Source organism: Malania oleifera, chromosome 9 (genome assembly GCF_029873635.1).
Source record: "Malania oleifera isolate guangnan ecotype guangnan chromosome 9, ASM2987363v1, whole genome shotgun sequence".
NCBI classification, from domain to species: Eukaryota; Viridiplantae; Streptophyta; class Magnoliopsida; order Santalales; family Ximeniaceae; genus Malania; species Malania oleifera.
The window spans coordinates 67033616-67059295 of NC_080425.1; the positions used below are offsets into that span (position 1 = coordinate 67033616).

Below are 25680 nucleotides of genomic sequence, written 5' to 3' on the forward strand. Positions count from 1 at the left end.
CTCTGCAATTCAAGATTCCTCCTAAGGCTTCAAAGAAGCTTCAAGTAGGTTTAGTATAATAATAATAATAATAATAATAATACTAATAATAATATATTTTATTAATAAAAATAAAAATAAATTTGAATTATTATTTTTTTCTTTTTTTAAAAAAAAATTAATTAATTATTTATTTATTTTTTTAAAAGTTTTTTAACTTTTTTTTTTTTGGAATCACTTCACTAATCTTCTATTGCCTTTTTTGGGGTTATTACAGTCATTGTGAGTTTAAATTGGGTCATTTTCCTTTAAGTCCCAGTTATTATTAAGTCCCGATTGTTTTGAAATTAAACTCTTTTTGTTAAGTCCTGTTTAAGATTAAGATTCTTTTTGTGTTATAATTAATTGAGCCATATTCTGTTGAGTTCCTTTCGTTTTAAAATTTAGCCCTTGTTAATTAGGTCATTTCGATTCCCTGGAATTAAGAATACCTTCTTCTTTTTGGTAACTATGGGTCCCACAAGGCCATTGTTAGAAAAAAAAATATAAAAAAATCAAAACTTTTATTACATTAGCATGCTAGGGAACACATATAGGGGACATACGTATAGGAGATACAAACACAAGGGATACATACGGGGATACAGATGCAAAATACAATACAAGGAATGTTGGCCTAACAAGCCTTAATCCCGTTTTGATAATGACAAATCAAGGCATCTAATTATGCCATTAAATGTGTTATAGGTATTAAGATCTTAAAGCACAATGAAAGATACAAAATGGAAAGCCATGAAGCATGCATGACAATTATGTATGGCTGATGACATGAAGTTTGTGTGAAGACCAAGCTTAAAGACTTGAAAACTTGAATCATTTGTTTATGTAAGTTACAAATTAAGATTCATATAAGTACATCTCAGTTGAGTTGTAACGACCTGAATAATAATGGGATTTAAATAATAAAGAGGAAGGGAAATGGAAACAGTAACAGAAGGAGGAAGTCGACTTGCGTTCGTCAACGACATTGCACTTTGGAAAGATTAACCGAGGGGAATCATCAGGGCTTCGTCAATGAATACAGGGGATTCGTTGATGAATACAGGAGATTCGTCAACGAGGGTTTAATAGAATTCGTCGATGAAGACTGAATTCAATTCGTCAATGAAAGATACAAAATGGAAAGCCATGAAGCATGCATGACAATTATGTATGGCTGATGACATGAAGTTTGTGTGAAGACCAAGCTTAAAGACTTGAAAACTTGAATCATTTGTTTATGTAAGTTGCAAATTAGGATTCATATAAGTACATCTCAGTTGAGTTGTAAAGACCTGAATAATAATGGGATTTGAATAATAAAGAGGAAGGGAAATGGAGACAGTAACAGAAGGAGGAAGTCGACTTGCATTTGTCAACGACATTGCACTTTGGAAAGATTAACCGAGGGGAATCATCAGGGCTTCGTCAATGAATACAGGGGATTAGTCAACGAGGGTTTAAGAGAATTCGTCGATGAAGACTGAATTTCGTCGATGAAGAAATACCAAAAAAGGTTTTGAGCCGACTGAATTTCGTCGACAAAATTATTAAAGGATTCGTCAACGAATGATTTGGCTCGTTGACGAATCTAGTTCTATAAATATAGAAAATCCAGATTTTACTTCACAGTTAAGCTATCTTTTATTTTCTCTCTTTCCCCTTCGGTTCTCTCTCTCTCTTTCATCAATTTTGGGCTAGATTTATGCCGGATCGACAATCCGAAGCCACCATGACGCTTCTAGGGAAGTTCTCTCCAAATATGCCGGAGTGAATCGTTGGTGAAAGCAAGTTAAAAATCATCCTTGAGTTGAGGTAAGACTTTTTAAGCAAAATTTGGTCTTGCAGTAGTTATAGGAAATGATATACACATGGAAATACTGAAGTTTAATACTAGGAGTTTTCATTTTCAGGGTATTGGTTAGGAAATCCTACGGGTGTTAGACTAGAATATTTTGGGGGCTTTCTGAATAGTCAGGTAAGGGGATAAACTAAGCTAGTATTTTATGAAAATGTGTATATTGTTATAGCATTCGATTTCTGCAAATAAATATATTTATTTATGATTTATATTAGGAAAATACTGTTGAAAATGACGGTATGTTGAATATGCGAAAAACCTATTAGTGTGACATGAGTAAAAATTGCTATGAAATACTGTTTTCTGGAAATGTGTGAATGATACGGATTTTTATAATGAAAAACCGGCGGACGAGTCGAGATTTTTATATGTTTTGCTGACATACGGGCCGTGCTATGTGTATGATTTGCCAGCGTATGGGCTGAGCTACAGATATATTTTGCCGGCGTACGAGCCGAGCTATGGTAAAATGTGAAATACCGGCGTACGGGCCGATGATTTTCATAATATACGTATATATGCAAAATGATATGATTGATTTGATAATTAATGATATGAGATATCCATGTATCATAGTTTCAGTATATGTTATATGATATCAGAACCTAATTGGCTTGGTCTAAGCTAGCACTTGCACAATACCGTTGCTATGTGTCCATGGTCTTCATGATCATGATATCTGTGTTAACGCTGCTGTACGAAGTGGTGTGAGATTGGATGATCGATGTGATTTTTAAGAAGTGTGTAATTGCCCCTAGTGTACGAACCAGGTCAAGCAGACCCATCAGACTTACAGACTGTACTTTTGACTTGGTAGTGGTCGACCAACCATTGTCATGTCCTGCCTTCGCGTCACACAACCCAATCATGTGGGGGTAATATATGACAACAGCTAGCTAACCTACCAGGAATGTTTTTGTGTTATTATTATTATATGAGATGAGATATGTTTATGAAAATGCAATATGTTCTGTCATGTTTTGATGATATATATGTTTTCTCATATTTGACAAAACAGTTACTGAATACGTTCTGTATGACATATGTATAACACGGAATACTCATGTTGCCACACATTGGTATTAGTTTATTTCCCTTACTGATAGGTGTCTCACCCCAAAATTTTATAAACTTTTCAGAAGCCCCAGATAGGAGAGCGGGAAAAGCCCTGCTGATCTAGAGCTGTTGTTTGCCCTTTTTGAAGGGTAAGTTTTAATAGGAATAGTTGGATTTTTGTGGGAAATGTCCCTAGACCTTGTTTTTTGGGATGTATATACTGAGATACAGTGGATATAGTGACTCTGGCGTTTGTGATAATGAGATGAATGTTTTTTGTATTTATAATATTGTGATTATATGTTTCCTGCTACTTAGGCTTCCGTTTTGTGTTCTGATGTATCCCTAGTACCCACGGGTTCAGGTGGATTATGATCCGTTGAACTGGAATATGTGATATTGATTTTGTTATTTTATTTATATATATATAAAGTGGTATTCAAGCAGGTTGTCACATGAGTTATGTTGCGAAACTCTTAGGGAACTTAGTTGGACCTTAGGCTTTTTTAAATACCTCAGAAAACATTGTTACAAATTCAAAATGTATTTCAAAAGAGTAAAATCCTTTTTGGAATGAAAAATATAAAAGAATTCATACTTCAGAATGTTCAGGTGACTGAGGATCAAAGCTCAGTCGACTAACCAAAGCATAGTTTGAACACTTGTATAGCATTAGGGAGTTTAGGTGACCGAACCTCAAGTTCAATCGACTGAATGACTACTGCCATTGTCAAGTTCCAGACACAGCTGGTTTAGGCGACTAAACTTAGAGTTCAATCGACCGAATGGCTACTACCACTTTGGAAATTCCTAATTTAATTGGTTTGAGGACCAAACATTCAGTTGAGTCGACCGAAGCACTGCAATAAGTTTCGCAAATGGCAGAAAATTTCTTCGATTCTCATATATTAAGTTACTAAAACACACACAACAGCTATAATTCAAACCTACATATAAGTAGGTAACTCTAAACGTGTTTTAGACAAGCAATTACACCTATTATTGAATATCAAGTGTGATTTGCATCGTTCTTGCTGAAAGCTTTTTTGTGTTCATATTTTCAAGCTTTTAGCTTTTCAAAACTAGAAAACCTAGCCTAACTATTCAAGCTTCGTAGCAATATTTGTAACGACCTGCTATTTAAATGGGGGGTTTTTTTTTCGTACTATAACATTTAAAATGCTCTGATGTCATACTGGATTAAACTTAATCATCAACCTAAGCAGCAAGAAGCAGAAATCAAATAAAACAATAACCATATGTAATTATATACAATACTAGAGTGCTAAATTGTTTCCCAAAATATACATATATGACTGTTCCCTAGCAATATCCTCAACTGGCTAGGGCTATACAAAAATACTTCAAAACCAAATACTCACTCTGACAGGGCAGTACTGAAACCCCTCTACCTGCAAGCCTGATCTGCTCGCCTACCTGGATCACCTGAAAAATGTTAAATTAATTGGGATGAGCCGATGCTCAGTAAGACGAAATATGCTATTGCTAGTGTGTGGCAAATGAGTTACAATACTGTGAAAATCTATTACTATGTAATCATGTATCACTGAATCTGTAAAGTACAATATCAGTAATATAATCTTCATCTTTTACCTGTTGCTTAACATTTCTGTACTTTAGGTTTCTACTCAAAATACTGCTAATATATATATATATATATATATTCTATTTCTATAAACCTGTATAAATATAATAATAACTGTAAACTTCCCTGTGGATAACTGTGTGTCATGATTTAACCCCTAATGACAGGGTTGTGCGGCCTGTAGGCGGGATTTACCCTGGCTGGCCAACTAGGAATAAATTACTATATTCCATAGTCTGACCAGCCCTCCTCAACCCATATCTAATAGGGAGCCTATCCACTCGTGGGCTCTATGCGATCGACCTTTATACCACGTATTATCTGAATAGGTGGTTGCACTTTATAAACTGTATGTAGCTACGGTACCGTGCTCTGTAACTGTATGATCCAACAAGGTCTGATACTATATAATACATCTCTATATACAACTATCAGTTTTACCATGATTATGTAATAACTATATAAACTATGATGCTGTAGAAAATTGTATCTATATCAACTGTGTTTTTATAATTAACTGTAAATCTGTATGTCATGGTACTGTAAAACTGTATAATCATGGTATTTCTGTAATTGCTGTAAAATATGTTCACTGTCTGCATATTCTATAAAACACATATCTAAAAATACTATAAAGCATGTTTCTATACTATATCTATATTCTCAAGCCACACAATAATTTTAAAACATATTAATCATACTTGATAAACTGTATAAGTCTCTGTTGTGAATAATACTCTGGTGGAACATTTATGATTTTATACTGAAATCATACTCAAATAACCTAGCATAGCATATTTCCTGTAGTGACCCGAAGAATAATAATATTTTAATAATAAGAGGGAGAGAAAATAGAAACAGAAACAGAAGGAGGTCGTAGACTTCGTCGACGACATTGCATTTTGGAGATAATATTAAATAATCAAAATTTTAGAAATTGCCAGGCTTCGTCGACAAATACAGGATTTCGTCGACGAAGGCCTTAAGGATTTCGTTGACGAACACAGGGCTTCGTCGACGAGAAAATACTGAGAGAGGTTCCGATTGCTCTGAATTTCGTCAATGAACATAGGGTCTCGTCGACGAATTTTGTGAAGGGCTTGTCGATGAAGTGACGTGACTCATCAACGAATCTGATAGTATAAAAGGAGGAAAATAGGGATTTTTATCAGTTCTCTCGCCGCTCTCTCTCTCTCTTCTCTCTTCATTTTCGGCCCCACCAATCACCGGATCGACTATTCGAAACTACCACGACGCTCCTAACGAAGTTCTCTACCCATCTACCAGAGTGGATCGTCGGGAAATCGGAGTTGGAAATCATCCCAAATTCAGGGTAAGGCCTTTTAGTCTCCTTTTGGCCTTGTGGTAGTTATAGGAAATGATATAGGCAGAAAAATACTGATGTTTAGTTCTAGCAAATATAGGTTTCAAGGTATTTTGTAGGAGGCCCTGCGGGTATCAGGTTAGAGTACAGTAGGAGTTTTTCAGAAATAAGGTAAAGGATATATGTTATGCTAGGAAATTTCTAAATATTATGCAGTGTATTTATTTATGAAAATTTTTTATTCAAGTATGGTGTGGCTTGAGAATATGTATGTAGTGTGGGAATATGTTTTATGAATTGTAGTTTCATGATTTTATGTATTTCAGTGTTATGATTATGTGAATTACAGTACCATGATTTTACGGATTTTAACACCATGATTATATGAATTATGGATATAGTATTATGATTACGTAGTTCCAGTATTATGATTTACAGAGTTTAAAGCATGTCATGTTTTCTATTACCATAACATTCAAAGTATACAAACAAAGCATTTACAGAATATATAGACAGTTATACAAAGATAGCATCGAGATGCTACAATTATAGTATGTACAGAACAGAAAGATAGTGTTATGGTAATTTTGAAAACATGATGAAAATAGTGAAAAAGTATATATATGAATATGTATATAGTATCAGATCCTGTTGGACCATACAGTTTACAGAGCATGGTACCGTAACTACATGCAGTATACAGTTTACAAAGTGCAACCGCCTATTCAGATAATAGGCTGTAGGTCAATCGTATAGTGCCCTTGACGTGGACAAACTCCCCATCAGATATGGGTAGAGGTGGGCAGATTGACCGAGGGAGTATAGTGATTTACCTGGTCCGCCAGCCAATGTATATCCCGCCTACGGGCCGCACAACCTTGTCATGAGGGGTTAAATCATGACATACAGATATCCACAGGGGAAAGTTTACAGTTATTATTATGTATATTCTGATTTACAGAGACAAGGGAATTACTTATGTATGTTAGAAGTATTTTGAATAGTAACTTAAATACAGATGTGTTAAATGACATGCAAATGGTAATGAATATTATGATTTGTACTATATTTATAAGATCCAGATATACATGATTATATGGAAACAGATTTTTATGATATGATGACTCATTTGCCACACACTAGTAATAGCATATATCGTCTTACTGAGCGTTGGTTCATCCTAGTGTTGAAACCTTTTTCAGGTGATCCAGGTAGGCGAGCAGATCAGGCTCGCAAGTAGAGGGGCGTCTATAGTGCGCTAACAGCAAAGTAAGTACAGCGGAGGGTTTTTGTATTTGCCCTAGCTAGCTGAGGGTAATTTTGGGAATTTAGTAACACATGTATATATTCTTTTGGGAAACATGATAGCACTCTGGTATTGTACAGTATGGTATATCTATGTATGGAAATGTTTATTTGTATTATGCTTCTCGCTGCTTAGGATAATGTTATGATATCAGAATATGATAATTATTATAGTGGAAAAAAAAATCATGTTAATTAAGCAGGTCATTACATTTCCCTTACCTGTTTCCTGCTAAAATCCCCTACTATAACGAGTCCAACACCCGCAGTGTTCTCCACTCAATACCCTGAAAACCATAAATCTCATAACAAAATATTACTATTACTACGTCTATTACATTTCTTACAACTGCTAGAAACTCAAATTCCGAATAAAAGACCTTACCCTGGATTTAGGATGAATCACAACTTCGTTCCACCGACGATTCGCTTTAGTAGACTTGGAGAGAACTCTGCCAGGAGCATCATGGTGGCCTCAGATCGTCGATTCAACGACTTACGGGGCCGAAATCGAAGAGAGAAAAAGGAGAGGCTGTAGGAGAGAGAGAGAGAGAGAGAGAGAGAGAGAGAGAGAGAGAGAGAGAGAGAAGAGAGCGGCGCTGAAATTCTGCGTAAAACTGAGTTTACGCACTATTTATACTATGAAATTCGTCGACGAGTTACGTCACCTCGTAATTCAAGTTGATCATCTCAGATGTTTGCGAAAATTACAGTTCCCAAAGTTTGAATGATTTCATTTAAATTGACCATTTTTGTAATAGTCTTATACACAAAACACATGACAACACAAAATGGCAACAAGCTTTGAAAGTTCTAATGAGCAATTTTATATAAGTATGCCTAGGTGGACTAAATTTAAAGTGTAATTTTTAGGCAAAATACTCCCACGACCATCAAGGTTTAGAAAAAATACAATGAAAACAACATTACTTTTGCACTTTAAAAGACTATTTTCATAATTTGAACCTCTTATCTTTATATACAACAATGCTCCAATTTTTTTTTTTTTTTAAAAGGGAAATTTTTTATTTCATTAATCAAATGAAAAGCCTAATTATGGCTTTATTTTCAAATGTGGAAAGAATCCAAATCAAGGCCCCATTATCCAAAATTTATGTCCTTCCAATCTCCAAAAAGTGCTGAAAGACTGCCCTTTTGCTTTGAAAAAATCAAAACAAGCAGTTACAATATGAGAGGCTTGCAGGCGAAAATTTAAATTCATCTACAGTGTAAATGCATGTAGACCAATAATAAACAACAATACTAAAGGAAAGTTAATTATAAATTAATTTCACTTGCTCATTTATGGCTTGCAGGCCTCTTTAAAGGAAAATTTAATTAAATTCATCTACAATGACTGACTTGTTTGCTGTAATTGACAATTGTCATTTTGAACCCACATGATTTTGTGAATCTCAGAGTCCTAATGTCAACACTTGCCAAAAATTCATTCAAAACAGAAAATCCAAAGCCAGCAATTTTTAGTGAACAATTTTCCATAATTTTCTTTCTCAGTTTTGAAAGCCCCAAAAAGTTCAAGAATTTGTTAAAAATTGACAAAAGCGTTTACTTGAGCAAATCCCAAGCCCAACAGATGTCCATGTCCCCGCTGGTGCTACGTCGATGGTCGGCCGAGTGTCAGTGTCAGAGTCAGAGAAGATATTTGGGCTGTGCCCACTTCTCTGACCAAGTCTTGCCATACAACAGGGGAAAATAATTCCAATCATTCTTTGGACCAACCGATGGCCACGTTTCAGAGTTTTTTCTCAATTCATTATTATTTTATAATAATATGCTAAATAATACTTTGTTTAGAAAAATTATCCTTATGCTCGCGTAATCTCGTTCTTTGATCCAACGAGATTTGTCATGTATTAGGACTTGCTTATTTCCTAAACAAATCTTACTTAACAAAATTTTCTTATCACGCGTCAACCCACGATTAAGCTATTATTTTAAATCACGCTATTTGGTCCAACGAGATTTTTTATGAATGTAATTTCATTGGATTGTTTTTTTTCTCACAGTTTATGCTTTGATTTTTTCATTTTTTTTTTTTTCAAAAGTGATAAGACTGTCCATAGTAGCTCGCGATCAATCCCACCTAATAGCTTACGCGGTAAAAAACAAGCTTAGATGATATTCCCCCATGGTCTTGCTTGGTCTTAACTATGAGGGTACATAGAGATCCTTGATTATAAATATCCATGCTTGCTGAACTAGATGGTCATGAATGTACCTTTGCATGTTTTAATTTTTACTTCTAGAAAGAGGTGTTGCTTGGAGGGTACATGCTTGCGTCCGCGCACTTTCACTAGGGTATCTTTAATCTAAGTTTTGACCAACTAGGATAGTAAAGTTCAAGACTCAACTTCAACTCGATTAATCTCAATATTGTTGAATTCAAGTTCGAGTCCATTAAACTCAACTAGTTATAAAATAATATTATACATATACAAAAATTATACATAAAACAATGGAGTATTAATTATATGTATATATAACATATAATATACCCATTATGTAATATACAAATAATGATAAAATTACCAAAATTATTGGAAAAGTCAAACTTGATTGTCAAACTACTAATTCAACTCATATTCGAATTTATTTGAGCGAAGATACACTTAACATGCCTGATTAGCGATTACTTTTTTACCTAACCTGGTTTGGATTTTTCGCACAATAGTTGAACAAGTGGTGACTCAATAAGGTCATGTAATCCAAATTAGAATAGTTATCTAATTTTTGAAAAGGAAATGCAAAAAGTAAAGTGGAATTTGTCATGCACTTTGAGTTGTTTATTTGTTGTTGAATCAATATTCTATAATATGAATATATTGAAGATTTGCAATTCACTGATATGATATTTGCGTTTTCGTCATAATTAGATACAATGTAAACAAAAGATGACCTAATATTTTTTTTGTTAAGAATATAGTCGTTTGAACATTTGCTACCTTCTTAAATTTATTTTAAAGATAAAATTATATTTTTGTACAAAGAAGATCAAAAGACATATTGAACTAATTTTGATATCAAGAAAGCATATTTTATTATGAGCCCAAGGTCAACTTAATCAATAATATTAGGTAAGTATTTAGCATGGTGTGGGCGTCTAATTATATAAAGAATCATTACTATAAAAATTTATGCAGAGTCTCCTTTTAAAAAATGACCATATCCCATCCATGCACGTGTTCAAAGAAAACATTTTTCCTAAACAATCGATACCAGCATGTTCACAAATTTCATTCACAACTTTCATACACATTTGAAGTATCAAATTAATGTAAACATTTTGACAAAGTATCCTTTTAAAAATGATCATATCCATCTATATACAGATTCAAAGAAAACATTTATCCTCAGCAATCAATACATGTATCTTCACAAATTTCATTCAAAAGTTTCATATACATATAAATGCGTGGGAAACAATACATAAGAGTACCTGTTCAAATCCATGCAACTTTTAAAAGGAAATAATTTTAATCACAAATACTAATATGGTCGCAACATTCATTTACAACTTTCATTTACAACTGTCATATACAAATTTCATTCGCATATACATGTTGTGGAAAATGAATATATATTCCTAATTATACATAAATAATGCAACGATGCTATACAAATGAAACAAATGAAAAAATAAAAATAAATAATCAATCCTATTACTCAATGCCGCATGCAGGCCGTCTTTGGTTTCGAGGTGGTTGTCGTTTGCGTTTGTCCTCCGTTGGCTGCTCATATGCATCCATTGTCCTGTCTCATCAACATGTTATATGTCCAGCATCTCTGGCAATAAGTACTGCATCATTAACATCCATGCGAAGCGGATGGGGAGATAACACATATGAATGCTCTAGACGAGACCGAGGTGGCATGGCGGGTGCATCGACCTCCTTTGCATCAAGAATGTCGTTCACTAGGTATGACATCGATGGGGGTGGTAGCAGAGTCAGAAGGAGCGTTTTCCTGTCTACTAGACAGTCCTTGTGGACAAGGTCCAATCCATCTCTCACTAAACTCTGAACTTCTGGATCTAGAGAGAGTGAATCAATCACATGTAGTACGCCAGCTTGCAATATACGAAAAAAATTGGTTAACACATTGACATCTTAACGTACACAATAAAAAAGTAGGTGTGGGTTAAAGTCTTCTTACGAGGCTCATATAGATAGCAGCGGTCTTGCCGACGAAGTGTCGTGTGATGGACCTATACAAGGTAAAGTATGGGTCATCCGGATGCATCAGACCGTCCTCCACCACTCCCGGTAGAATGTACTCTCATCGATGCTGCCATGTAGTCATGTACATCTCATGCTCTCTCACTCAGTCCGTGACCCCTCGACCGCATCCATCAATGTCATGTAGGTTCTTCCCATGTACATCTACCACCGACATCAAGAAGCAGTTGGGAATGCCTTGTCGATAGCCAAACTGTCACATAACTTGGTTAGGGAGATACGATTCGATAATATGAAAGCATATGAGTGGCACTCAAGCTACCCATAGGTCACTTCCGACTACATAATTAGTGGGTAGGTCGACTAGAATATTAGCCATGTAAGGCGTCCATATGAATAACACTTAAACATAAGTAAAATGTAAGCAAATTATACGTATATGATAGAAAACGACTATGATGTGCTATACTTTAATCTAACTATACCTCATATTCTCAGTGCATATCCAACTCAAACCTGTACCAAGGCAATGTGTGTTGCGAAACTGATGGCGCCCTCAACTCGTCCCTTTATTTGTACAAAATAAGACGTAAGTTTTTGAATGTAACGATTAGTAAGTACTACGAATTAATATTCGTAGTACTTATAACACGAATGCATTGTACATGAAGTTACTAACCTAAATAAAAGTGGGATTGGGTCAATTGAACAATTGTTCCCGTTCCTCTCAATCTGCAAGATACCTTGGTGTGTAGAGGCTAAGGATGGAAATCTCTCCCAGGCCCAAACTTATAGTAAGCGGAGTGGGCCAGCATCACCTGAACACTACTTGAGCTTCCTGCCATTTAGATCGATCCTCAGGAAATAGTAAAGACCTACGAAAAACAAAATTGTATATATAAGCACATCGCATAACACCTTTGTTCATTTAAAACACTAGATTACATCACACTTGTCAATTAAATTACACATAACACATATAACAAATGAAAGGAAGTTTTGATTATTATTTTCTACTTAATATAATTCATATTATTACGTTCTAATTAACAACAATACATATCATATAGTGAATTAACATATGATTGTGAAATTTTTTAATAATATTTTAGCAGTTTTAATTATTATTTTCATAGTTAATATAATTCATAATATTATTTTTTAATTAAATATTATATATTATAGGTTTGGCGCATGACATAATTTCACATTTTATATATACTAAGCCACCCCTAAATATTTTGATGTGATTCTAATATATAGTTTGTTAGTTTGATTGATAGGCAGTTGTCCTTTGCGCACATATAGGACAATAATACAAAATCTAAAGTCTAACCAATTCACAACATATTTTAGATTTTTCAAATTTATTTGATTTATACTACTTATTCTTTTGTAATGATTTCTTAATTTAATTTCATTATTTCTTTCATTTATGCTTGCAATTTCATATTAATTAACCTATGCTAGTTTCTTATTATGCAGTATATGCATGTTTTTTAAATCCCAAGAATATGCAAGATACTGAAGAGTAAGTTTTTTGTAATATTTTAGTGAGAATTTATTATCACACTTAATTTTTCATTAATCATAATAATGAAAGGAAAAAAGAATAATTTTATTAATAAATTCTATCTTTTTAAAATTTGACTAACTATTAACCAATGAACTAAAAAAATAAACTCAATGATTGAAGTGTCATACTTGAAAATCTTAGGTGTTTCAAATTTTATCAATGAAAAACTATATAATGAATATTTAATAAACTAATCTTATTAATTTTGCACAGCAAGCTAATAATAAGTTTTGAATACTACCTAAACTTTAGTACATTAGAATATAATGAAATTGTGAGGACATGATAAGAATATTATAAAAATTACAATAAGTTTAGGAAGACCAATTTTTGTTCCATCCCATTCTCATGTATCAAACAAATCATTAGGGATAATAATAAGAAAATTATATATATATATATATATATATATATATATATATATAATAAATTCCGAACATACACTGAGTAGGGAGATCAAAACTCACAATCCAAACAATATAAGTAACAAAACGTTACATCATACCTGGGCTTACTAGGGGCTCAAAGCCAATCAATACAAGAAAATATCTAAGCAGCATAACAAATGTAGCATAAAAAAAAATTGCAATTTTGTGGCAAATAGAATCCACAAAATTACAATATTAAAACTATACATATATATTTTATCACAAAAAATACAAGAGTTTTAACAATAATTCATTTTAAATTAAAATCTAATCAATAATAAAACTACATTATAGCATACTTGTCAATTAAATTTCACATAACACATATCACAAATGAAAGGAACCAAAATACTAATAGAAAAACCCTAACCTTAAATTTGGGCGTTTCCAAACAATGTCTTCAATCAGCAAATTGAAGGTGCTATATAATAATTTATAAGCCACACTAACAATTTTATCAATCAAACTAACAAACTCTTCAATCAAAAATATGAATTTGAATTTCAAAATAAATGAGCAAACGAGTTTCATTGAACCTATCCCATCTCCCCCTTTTATATCCTCCTCATCAACGTTCATGAGCAACGTTTGGAGAGCAACAGTCACTTGCCACTCGTCCGGCCTCTGCACTCTGCCCTCTGCTTTGTAGTCTCCTCCTCTCTGGTCTCTTCTGCTCTCTAGTCTTGAAGAAAATTGAAGGAGAAACAGCAGTTGAAGGGTCAAAGCAAATCTCGCTAGACCAACCAGTGAGATTTGCCACGCGTCAGCCTACGATTTATTTTTGAAGCAAATCCTGCTGGTTGGTACAGCGTGATTTGCAAGAAAACAATGCCACACGTCACCACCGGAAGCCCTACTCGTTTAAATCTCGTTAGACCAAGCAACGAGATTACGTGAACATCAAACTGAGAAAATTTTTCCCAAATAGAGTATTATTTTATATTTTATTATAAAATAATAATAAATTAGGAAAAAACTCTCATGCTTCATCCACCATTTGGGCACATCTCTTCACAAAAGAAACTCTGTCTATTCCCTAATTTTAGGAAATTTGCCCCTCCACGTAACCCTTGAAAATAGTATTGAGTTGTTTGCAGCATCATAATAATAAATTTCATTATATATATATATAGACACATGCATGTGCATACTTAAAAGGACAGTTCGGTGCACAAAACTCTCATGTATACGGGGTTCGGAAAAAAGGCAAAATGCTTCCACACCTCGAACCTGTGACCTTCAGGTCACACAGCAACAATGTTCTCGTTACACGTATACATGTATATTATTTTAATAATATCTTCAGACTTCATGATTCTCTAGTATAAGAGATGCATCTCATTGTATGAAGCTTATTTATGTGCCCAATCTAAAATTTTATATTTTATTTTTATACCCTCCTTATAGAGATCGACATTCTATTATCAAATTAGTCATAAAATTTTATTTTTTTGTCCTGTAAAATATGACTTACACAAAAGGATAAATGAATTAAATTTGCTTGTAAATTATCTAAATTTGATTTGATTATATTTGAATTCAAGTTAAGTTCAAACTACTCAAGTAAATTTGTCCAGTTTGAGTTTTATAATATTATTTGTGAACCTAATCAAATCTAATTAAGCATTTTTTATTTTTATATTTTTATATATAATTTATACATGTATTTAATATTAAATTATAATTGCATCAAATTTAATTGAGTGGAGCTCTATTTTTAAAATTTATAATAAAATCTAATTTAAAAATTTTGAAATCAATAAAAGTTGGATTAATTTCGAGTTTCATATTTTTGATTAGGGGTGTATTCAATTCAAGTTGAGTTGAGTCGATACAATTAAATATTCAAACTCCACTCGATTTGAAAATATTAAGTCTGAAACTCAATTCGAACTCGATTGATTTTTAAATTGTTAAACTCAAACTCAAATCGACTCATTTACAAGTGCATAACGCTTAAGTTTAACTCGATTAAACTTGACTTGATTTTAAATTAATATTAAATACATATATCAATATATATAATATATATAATATTTAATATATTTATAAAATATATATTATATAGCTCGATTAAACTCGACTCGATTTTAAATTAATTTTAAATACATATATCAATATATATAATATATATAATATTTAATATATTTATAAAATATATATTATATAGCATATATAATATAAAAATAATAAATTAAAAAACTCAATCACGCTTGAAACTTGACTTAACTACTATTATTAAACTCGAATTCGACTTGTTAAAATACTCGAGTAGCTCAAATTCGATTAGATTCGAATCAAGTTGAATTGAAAAATGAACCGAATCTGAGTAACTTGTAAGCAAACATAACTCACTAATACACTTATTTTCGATTTGAGATTATTGAAACATACTCTTTTGAAATCTTTGCATATTCAAATAACTATTTTCAGAGTAGTAATTACTTGAAAAGACTATACCTTTTGTAATTTTACAAAAATAACAATTCAACCTCATTATTTTCCTTTTGCAGTCCATTTGGATTGAGAACTTTACTTGAAAAAAAGAAGATAGAGAAAAATAGGGAGGAAACGTATTATCTACTATATTAAATATTATTAAAAATAAAAGTATATTTATATATGACTAAAAATTAAGAAAAATTAAAAATTAATAATATGTGAAATTAAAATTTTTTTTCCTGAATTTGGTTTAGTTTTTATTTTTTCTATTTTTCTCAATAGCTAAACATAAAAATATCAATTCCTTGATATTTTCTTTCATTTTCTTAATATTTTTTCGAATGAGCATTAAAAAACGCTCGTCCCTTGCGTGGAAAAAACAATTACTTATAAACTGTACAATCCTCTCTAATAAAATCTTCACTAAAATTTATTCGAAACGGTTCTAGCATCATCGTCTACAAAGCGCCACGCCACGCCACATTACCTCCACACGTGGCGCCAAATTTCAAACTCAACCCCGTATATCACCCCCAAATATTCACATTATTCTCCATACTGCCACTCTCAGTACAGAGTCTCCTTAACAGCATCGCCCCGTAATTGTAATTAACTATAAACCCAGGGGTTTGCACGGGATAACAGCACCGCGGCGCTTTCTGCGAACCTTCCTGCCTCCTCCCAACCCTACAACTGCCTAATGGTCCAAACCCTAACCGGAAAGAAACGCAACGGCGTGCTCTAAGAAGAACCCAAGCTCGCTTCCGTTTTCGTCGAATCTCCATCAACAACAGAATCCCTAACCCTAAGATTCTCCATCGATCCTTCCCCGGCATCATTCGAACGCTACTCGTCGCGCTCTTGGCCTCGCCGGCCGCCATGTCTTCTAGATCGCCGATCGGAAGGGGACGCCGCGCCGGCGGGGTTCCGTCGGCGTTTGATGAAGCGCTGCAGGCGCTCTATCCGGAGAGGCATCATCTGTACGTTCGCCGAGGCGGCGCTCTTCTCTCCGAGAAATTGATTCCGCCGCCGAACGGCGGTGGCCCTCATAGGCTGACGAAGCTGCTTCTTAAGGTCACCGTGCAGAGAAGTTCGGGGCCTGTCCAGGTGGTGATTTCGCTAGAAAATACGGTGGGAGATTTGATACGAGCGGTTCTGAAAATGTACGCGAAGGAGAAGAGAAGGCCGCTTTTGACGGAGACTGATCCTCGGCGTTTCGAACTTCACTACTCGCAGTTTAGTCTGGAAAGTAAGTTCCCCATCAATTAACCATAAAAAAAAAAAAAAAATAGAGATGGACTTCAATTTTTGGGGGTGGGCGGGGGGGTGGGGGAGGGTGGGGGGGATTATTCTAGTCATTATTTTTAGTTTGATGAAAAATAAGTAAATCTACGTAAAAAGCGGTAAAAATCATTATTTAGGGCTAGAGAAATCGTTGCCAGAGTTTTCGAGAATCAAAAAATTAATTGGCGGTCTCCGGACATTATGCAACGATTTAGACAGTTCATACGAAGACGACACTTTCTTCTCTTAATATTTTATACAATTTTTTAATGCAAAATTTAGATTTTTGTGGCTGTTTTTAAATATGAAATATTTGATAAATTGATTCCGACATATTTGTACCCTGTCGAGCATGGTGGTTTCTCATCTGACTCTAAGGTGGAGCCTATTTTTTAATTATTTTTATAATAAAAAATTGAGCTTCGTGTCTCTAATATTATTATTTTTGGTTCTTTTTAATTATTTAAAAATATTTTTATAATTATCTTAAATATATATAAAACTATTCCTAATTATCTCAAAATACCTGCATAATTATCTATAATTATCTTAAAATGTTCTTATACTATTTTATTTTTTTTATAATTTTTTAAAAATATAAAGTCTGGAAGCATGCGCTTCCCAGTGCCCATGAGTAGTTAAATAAAAATGGTTCAAAATTATATCTCATATTTGACAGAACACAAGTTCAATGCAAAGTGTCCGTAATTCTCATATAAAATTAACCTAGATTAGTAGGTGTACTTCTCCACAAGAGGTCATGGTTCAATTCCAGCTAAGTAGGGATTTGGTCATAGTGAACGGACCTCTGGTAGAATATGTGCCTGTTGTTTTGGCTGTCTTCGTACAGGATGCCCAATTGGACTCGCACAAGGTGTCCATGTGACTTGTGCAGTGAGCCACAAATTGTGGTAGCCACATTGTTGGGGGACCAGGATGAGCCAAATTGTTCAAGTGGCTGCCTTTTCTCTCCCACTTTCTTTTTCTTTCTTCTCCTCTTTTTGTTTTGTTTGTTTTTGTTTAATGGTGCCCGATGCTTTGAACACTCGAATTCACCGGAAAAAACAAGTCTATCCCTTCATCCGTATTAAATTTTTTTTTTTTTTTTTATTTTTGTCATGATTCTTTGATTTGACATTAGGAAAGGGATGGATGGATGCAGGTTTGAAGGTGGGGGAGAAGCTAACCAACTTGGGGTCCAGGGATTTCTTCTTGTGCCAAAAACCGCCTGCAGCCAACTCTCTGAATTTGTCTTGCTCCGACGACGCCAACAAGGCAGCCCAGTCTGCATTCCCGCTGACAGGGTTCATGGATCTCTTGCTCTAGCTACCTCTTCCTACCTAGCTTTGTTAGTTGCTACTTACACAGCACACTTTGTAAATACAACTACTACCCTGCGACTTGCTATGTGCTCCTCTACCTGCGTGTATGCATGCACATGATGCTTTTGTTTTTGGCACCACAGTGCCCAACTTGTAGGTGCTTATTGTTTTTGAAAAAAAATGCAAATCTTTATATGTAAATGCAGTTTTGAATTCTAAATATATATGATTTTGGATCATTTGGAAGTTGCAGAAGTACTTAAAAGGGCTTCTTACGATAGAATTTTCGGTAGTTATGAGTGATGATTGCTAAACGTAGGATCTGGGATGGAGCTGCTCAATGATCTCTTATTGCTCTGGTGACATTCAATGAGTTGAACCCATTCAATCTTGATTTGAGTTGAGTGAGTTTAAGATGAATCTCATTAGCGAGTATATTCGGTTCTGATCCCAAGTTTTATGAAGGGATTGACCCTCTTAAGTTGTTTATGTTAGGATTTAAAAAAAAAAAAAAAAAGAGTATAACATAAATTATATTTTATAATGTATAAAATGAGTTTGGATATTGCTTGAGGTTATTAAAGATATGGTTCGTTGATAAGCAAAAAGTGTTATATCAAGGAGTTAGGTCTTGGATGTTGTGATAAGATTGATGTTTCTCCTATTGCATGTTATATTTGAAGGAGAACATAGAAGTTGAAATGCATAAATTATGGCAATTAGAGGTGATTGACAAGTAATGTTAGCATTTTGTAGAAACATGGAAGGTGAATCGGTTCAAAAGTAAGATGCCACAACTATTTGCCTTTTAAGATTTCTCATTTGATGAAGTGGCATGCTAAAAGGTTGAATTAATAATGATATGATGAGATATTGTGTAGATTCTCTAATGTGGAACGAGCAGAATGCAAGTTGGTTTTGTTTTTTGGCTCCTTCTAATGCTAGACTTGGTTTAGTTGCTCATGGATTGAACCTTTATTGAACTATAAGAACTACTTATGGTTACTAGCACATCATTTTGATTCCTTATAACTTGCTACAATGGATATGCATGAAATGGTTTTCTATCCTATTGTCGTTGATTATTCCTAGCCTCAACTCACTTTCATTTAAGATTGATAAGTATTTAAAACCTTTGATTATTAAATTGAAGGAATTGTGGGGGAACGACTTCTTTTCTCTGCCTTTGGGAATTCGGTCTACAAAAGCCAAGGGTGCACTTGCTTCCCCTTTTTGTTATTACAAAATTCACTCATGATGGTTATAAATGATGGAAGTTGATATGTGGATCATCAACTATTCTTACATATGAATCATACATTTCACAGAGGCAAACAATATTTTAATGATAGACAAGCAACTAACTAACAACTAAGTAACAAAGAAAAAAAAAAAAAAGGAAGTAAGATGCATGAGAAAAGTTTCGATTATGGAAGAAAAGGAGTATTAATTTTTACTTTATTGAGGGCTTCATTTGTTGGGCCATAATCTTGATGTGTTGCATAAAGGGGAAAAATCTATGTGATAACGTCATTGGCACATTAATAAACATAAAAATGATGAACTACTTCAAAGCTCCTCTTGATTCTCAAAGATATGACATTAGAAGTGGTCTACATGCTCAGTTGTATGACCAAGCCAAGGTGTATAAGCCACCAATTTACTATAATATACCTCTAATATATTGAAATTGATGCATTTACAAAAGTATTCTATGGTTATTCCTCAAACTTCAAATCAAAGAGAGGAGGATTATTATTGCCTAAAAAGTCATCATTGCCACATTTTCATGCAATTACCCTTTGCAATAACATTAGTATGACTCTTTGCCAAAGGTTTCCATGGCCTCTTTAATTGAATTGTGTTGTATTTCTTGGGAACTATGCTCAAAAGTTGTGTATATACAAGATCGCAAGACCCAAATCTTGATTTGTGGAGACATTATGCCACTTCGAGAAGATATCCCCTCCCTTTTTTTTAATTATTATGGTACATTTGACTAATCATTTGATATTTGTAGGCTAAGGTCAACAGATTAGTCTACTATCGATGGATGAATCCAATTAAAAAGTTAGTTTTAGCTATTCCTATTCCATTCCATTTGTTAACTTGTTCCATCTTCTTATCTAGTTACATTAGCCATTAGGTAAATACCTTTCTTATTCAAAGGTGTAGTAAGGCCTGAGAATGAAATAAGGAAGGAACTTGCTAATTGTGGAGTGGAAGTCAAAGGGGACCAGGATTGGGTGCCAATTTATAAAGGTTTCTAGTAGTGAGGGAAAATTGCTATATGACTTAGAGAAATTGATGAAAGAAAACCAATGGTAACACTTACTCACTTAACTATTTTTATAATCGCTTACATGTTAAGTGCATGTGATCAGTTGTGCTATTTGATTGTGCCAATAATGAATTATTCATGCAACAATGCTTTTGGCAATTCCCATAATTATGGTAGTTAGTGGTTAGTGTTTTTCTCACTTTGTCCTAGGCTTTGTGTTGGAAAGGTGGGATCATCATAGCTTAAGCTCCTTATCACATTTATTATATTGTGATTTTTGAATTATGTTTAGTTTAGACTAGATGGCCACTTATTAAAAATCTTGTTTAGGTTGTCATGTTGAGTTCAATATATGATTTGGATCAATTTCGACTTCTTGTTTTTATGCAACTTTCCTTGTGATGATGATAGGATATCAAGTATTTTAATGTTCTTGCCACAAAAAAGCATGTCCAAAATTGCAATAAACTTTAAAAGGTTAGTATATGTATATAGCACAATGAACTTGAGGAGATGAATCTTTTCAAAACTGGGTAAATTTTTAATTGATTTCTTGACCAACAAATTGTTTATGTTATGAATTCCCTTTCTTTTTTGCTAGGTTACAAAAGAAGTAACACCTCATTTTATTTTATTTTTTTTTTCTTTTCATGTCTTTCATCCAATGATTTTATTTTGTCTGTATTGGCATCTAAGTGACTAATTTCAATACCATAATGTTTACAGCCTAATTGTTGGTTCCTATTTTTACAATTTATGTGCATTCATTTTGAAAATTTGCTATAATCTTTGACTTGCAGATTCTAAGAGTGCAATGTTCATATTTATATGTGTCTAGTTGGGTGGAAATTTAAATGTGTACTTCTTAAATTGCTTTATTAGTTTAACTTGTATTGCATTTTTCTTATGAGGTCATGAAGGAGAGAACTCTTATATAAGAAGTTATATACATATATACTTTTTAGATATTCAAAAAGCATATATATACAATAAACTGAATGCTCTATTCTCATGTGCATAATTGCAACAAATTTCATAATTCAAATGACATTTAATAGTAATTTTTTTCTTATCAACATAAACTTTGGACTAGTACTAACTTGGAGCAGTTTTGACTTGAGTGCACAACTTGACAAGATGTTAAGAATGCTAAAGAAGTTGTGCTACTGTCGAGGCTTTTGAGCAAGACATCAACTGGGATGAAAAATCGGTACATCGTATTCACTTTATATTTAACAGGTGAAAATTTGGAGTTGTACTAACTTGAAGCAATTTTGACTTGATTACTCAACCTGACAAGATGTTAAGAAAGCTAAAGAAGTAGTTATGCCTACCGTTGATGCTTCTGAGCTTGAACTTAATTGTGATGAAACATTAAACAAGAAATGTGTTAGAATGCTTTTTGTTCTGGATTTGGGATGCTTCTTGTAGGAAATGTGTTGTATTGACTTTGTCTTTTATAGTTTAAAATTAAGAACTTGGGATGGATTAATGATGAAAAGTAGATTTTTTCCATTATTGCATGCATGCTTGTCTTTACTATTTTTGACGAAAAATAGGAGAGTGTTTTTTGGCTCATTAATATTATTCAAAATAAAAATTAGAAAACATCCAATAAAAAAAAAAAGGAATATCACTAGGCTCATGAATTGAACCATCGATTGGAACAATGGAATTGGAAAGAATGATTTTTTTTTTTCAAAATAATCAGGCTTTGTTGCATATTCACTACAAAAGTGTGCTCTACTTTATACTTGGGCACGCTTAAGATCCTTCTCTAGATGAATTTGTAATTACTTGAAAAGCTGAAAAGGAAATGGAATAGTTCCCATAGCTATATAGTTCTTATATTCATTGGAGCTAGTCCTCATTATAGATGTTTAATATTGTTAGAATTACAAATTAGGTTGATAATTAACAATTTAATCTACTATTAGTAGCCTATGTGGTGCAAGTAACCTAGTCCATATGTGGCTAAGACTCCATCAACTTGCCTACATGGGGTGGGGCTAGGCTTTATTAGCAAACTTAGTCTACCTTGATCTCTAAACTACAAGAGTTACTAGAAATGTTTAAAGCATTTTCACAACATCATCCCTTATTAGTGACGATGTCATAAAAAGAGCACTAGCCAGATGTGTCTTGGGAGCTAGAACTACCATAATGGAAGAATGTCACCTAGCATGGGTTCCCAATAGGCCTAATGGACATTTCTATAAATACTTACTTCAAAACTCAAATAAAAGATAGTTATGCTCTTATTCAAGTAACATATTCTTTAAATTATAGCTTTTGTGCAATCACCTATGACTTGAGTGTTAGAGAGGTACCCATGAGGTTGAGTAAGCTTCACAACCTCAATTTCCAAGAATGTTAGTAGTTGAAACACTACTCTTTTAGAAGGAGTAAATCATCACTGCAAATGAGATCATTAATGAAGAGGGGGACACTTTTTAAGAAACCTTCCAATACTGTAAATATTGTCATGACAATGGATCAATTCATAGGATTCCAACATAAAATTGAAGAGATAATTAGAAATCTACTATAATATTAAAGAAAATTGACCATAGGAGCATCGTAAGCAACCCTGATTTGACCACAATGGAAAAACAACTACATCCAAAACCAAGGAAATCAACTATTGACATAATATGACAATAAAAAGGAGGATTTATTGAGCAATAGTGTAGTAATGGATATCTCATAGATATGTATTCAATGAAAAGTTCAAGATAAAAGATATGAATAAGCAGGTGGTAAAAGAGTATACATAGCAACGAATAAGATGTTGTTAATTGAGTATGGAGCTCCAACCTTTCATTCATGAAAGAATTCATGGTAGAACCCCTTATCTAACAATTTTAAGATGCTTCATATAGAGGTGTATAATAAAGGTACATATTAGGTAGAACACCGGCATATTTAAGTCTTTGATATGGCTACATGGAGTCCTAAATGCCATCATGTTCTACGCATATGTGACTACTTTGAAAGGGCTATCCAATTTATAATACTAGATTTTGTTGGTAACAAATATATAATAATGGTTTGTGAAGTTTTTATGACTTGATCATTGATTAGAGAATGCTTAAGATGATTATTATTGTACTATATGATAAACTATGAACTTCAGGATCAATTGGTAAAAGTCTTGACCAAGCTTAAGCATAGGGAAAAAACCAGTTTTCTATTATTTATTATATGGGGCTCCATATTTAGTATTGTGCGTAGGAAACCCTAGGAGTCCTTCTATTTGTTATATGTGTTTTTGTATTTAGTCTAATATGTGTACGAAAGCATAAGTATTTGAGGAGTCTTGTGTATGTGCCTTCATACTACTAGATGGCTATTGTGAAGGAATTGATCCTAATTATTCTAATAAATATTTATCCTTATGAATTAATTTTGTGATTCTTATATTTGGTACAAAGCCTATTAATCAAAATCCTTGACACCTTTTTAAATGTCGAAGAATTTGACTTACAAAAAATTCATATGAAATGGGTTATATATTGTAGCTTGAATTGAAGGTGTTGGGAATCGCCTTGTACTAAGCATAGATCCATATAGAGTTCGATGCAAATTAAAAGGAATTGATAAATAATTTCTCTACAGATGGTAAGACTAGAGAAGGATATAAATTTTGGATTTGTTTACAAATGAATGGTAAGTAATTAATTAGGTACAAACTTCTTTCATCTCCATCTCAATAATTCTATATAACTTGCATATTACTCTTACATCATTTGATTTCATTAGTAATTATGTTCTATTTTTGCTACTTTTTTATTGTTGCTCCTATTGTTGGTAATTTTGCTATTGTTTTTTATTTTTTAATTTGTTGTTTTTTTTTATTGTTTTTGCTAGTATTTGATATTGTTTTTACTTGCTAGTATTTGATGTTGGTTCTTCTATTGTTAGAATATATGCTAGAATATTCTGATTTTATGCTTATTTTATTCTGATTTGATTCTTTGTATTTATTATCTTTCTATTATTGTTTCGCTTCATTCGCATATAAATAGGCCCGCTATTGCACAGTTGATACACACAAAAATATTTAGAATTTCTCTCCATAGTTTATTTCTTTCTTTCCTTCTTCATGGTATCGGAGCTATAGACTTGTGGCCTATAGGATTTTTTCAACAAATTTTCGGTGTTCTTTCTTGTAACGGTAGCCACTCTTTGGAGTTCTTTTCAGCCTTTTTGCAGTCCAGTATGGAACAATAACATCAGAAACAAATTCGCAAGGTATGAGACTTCCCTTCCGTAAAGGAAGCTCTATCGTTACCTGCCTTATGCGCCGCCGCTTCTCTCTACCTTCCTCGACCTCGTACTTTTTGGTCACTATTCCATTGAGGTGCCACCATCGTTGGAAAGCCCATTCAAAGAGGAGTTCAATGTCACTGAAATCGGAACCATTCGACGCCACACACACCCCCATGTGTTGCCTGAGGATTCTGGTGCACCGTTCATGCGCTCATGCCACGACCTGCTGTTGCACGCACCCAGGCACATTGCCACGTGTCTCATTCCGCATCCGACTATCCTCCATGTCAGCCGCCACATCAGTTGCCACATCAATCACCACATCAGCACTGACCGTTGCCTGGCGGACTGTGATCGCTGACTTCTACTAACATTGACAGATTGACCGTTGACTTTGATTGAGTTGACCGTTTACTTTTATCGAATTGACCATTGACTTTGGTCATTGACCAGCGTTGACTTTGGGGATTCAGGTGCTTTCTCCTCAATTTTTCATTTTGATTTCATTTTTGCAGTCTATTTTTTGCATTTAAATCTTCAATAAGTCAAAAATTGCATTGAATCTTGATTCGATTGTCCATCCTGTTGATTCGATATTGGATAGATCCAATTATAGTATGTGGGCTCAGAATATGGAGGTTTTCTTGAAAGGATGTCGATTATGGCATTATGTGATTGGAGAAGTTCCTAAATCAGTGCAGAAGGACAG

General features: G+C 33.6%; 1 protein-coding gene across 1 annotated transcript; it reads left to right on the forward strand.

Moving 5' to 3' along the window:
• The first annotated feature begins 16367 nt into the window (after window positions 1-16367).
• On the forward strand, window positions 16368-18657 carry LOC131164056 (uncharacterized protein At4g22758-like). The gene is made up of 2 exons (XM_058120996.1): window positions 16368-17061; window positions 18259-18657. Exons 1-2 carry the CDS (start codon window positions 16692-16694, stop codon window positions 18420-18422), a joined length of 534 nt encoding a protein of 177 aa, XP_057976979.1. The 5' UTR covers window positions 16368-16691; the 3' UTR covers window positions 18423-18657.
• Window positions 18658-25680: the final 7023 nt, after the last annotated feature.

Coding starts and splice junctions, on each gene's coding strand:
- LOC131164056 (XM_058120996.1), top strand. CDS start 16,692: ATGTCTTCTAGATCGCCGATCGGAAGGGGACGCCGCGCCGGCGGGGTT. Junction 17,062..18,258: donor CTCGCAGTTTAGTCTGGAAA/GTAAGTTCCCCA, acceptor GGATGGATGCAG/GTTTGAAGGTGGGGGAGAAG.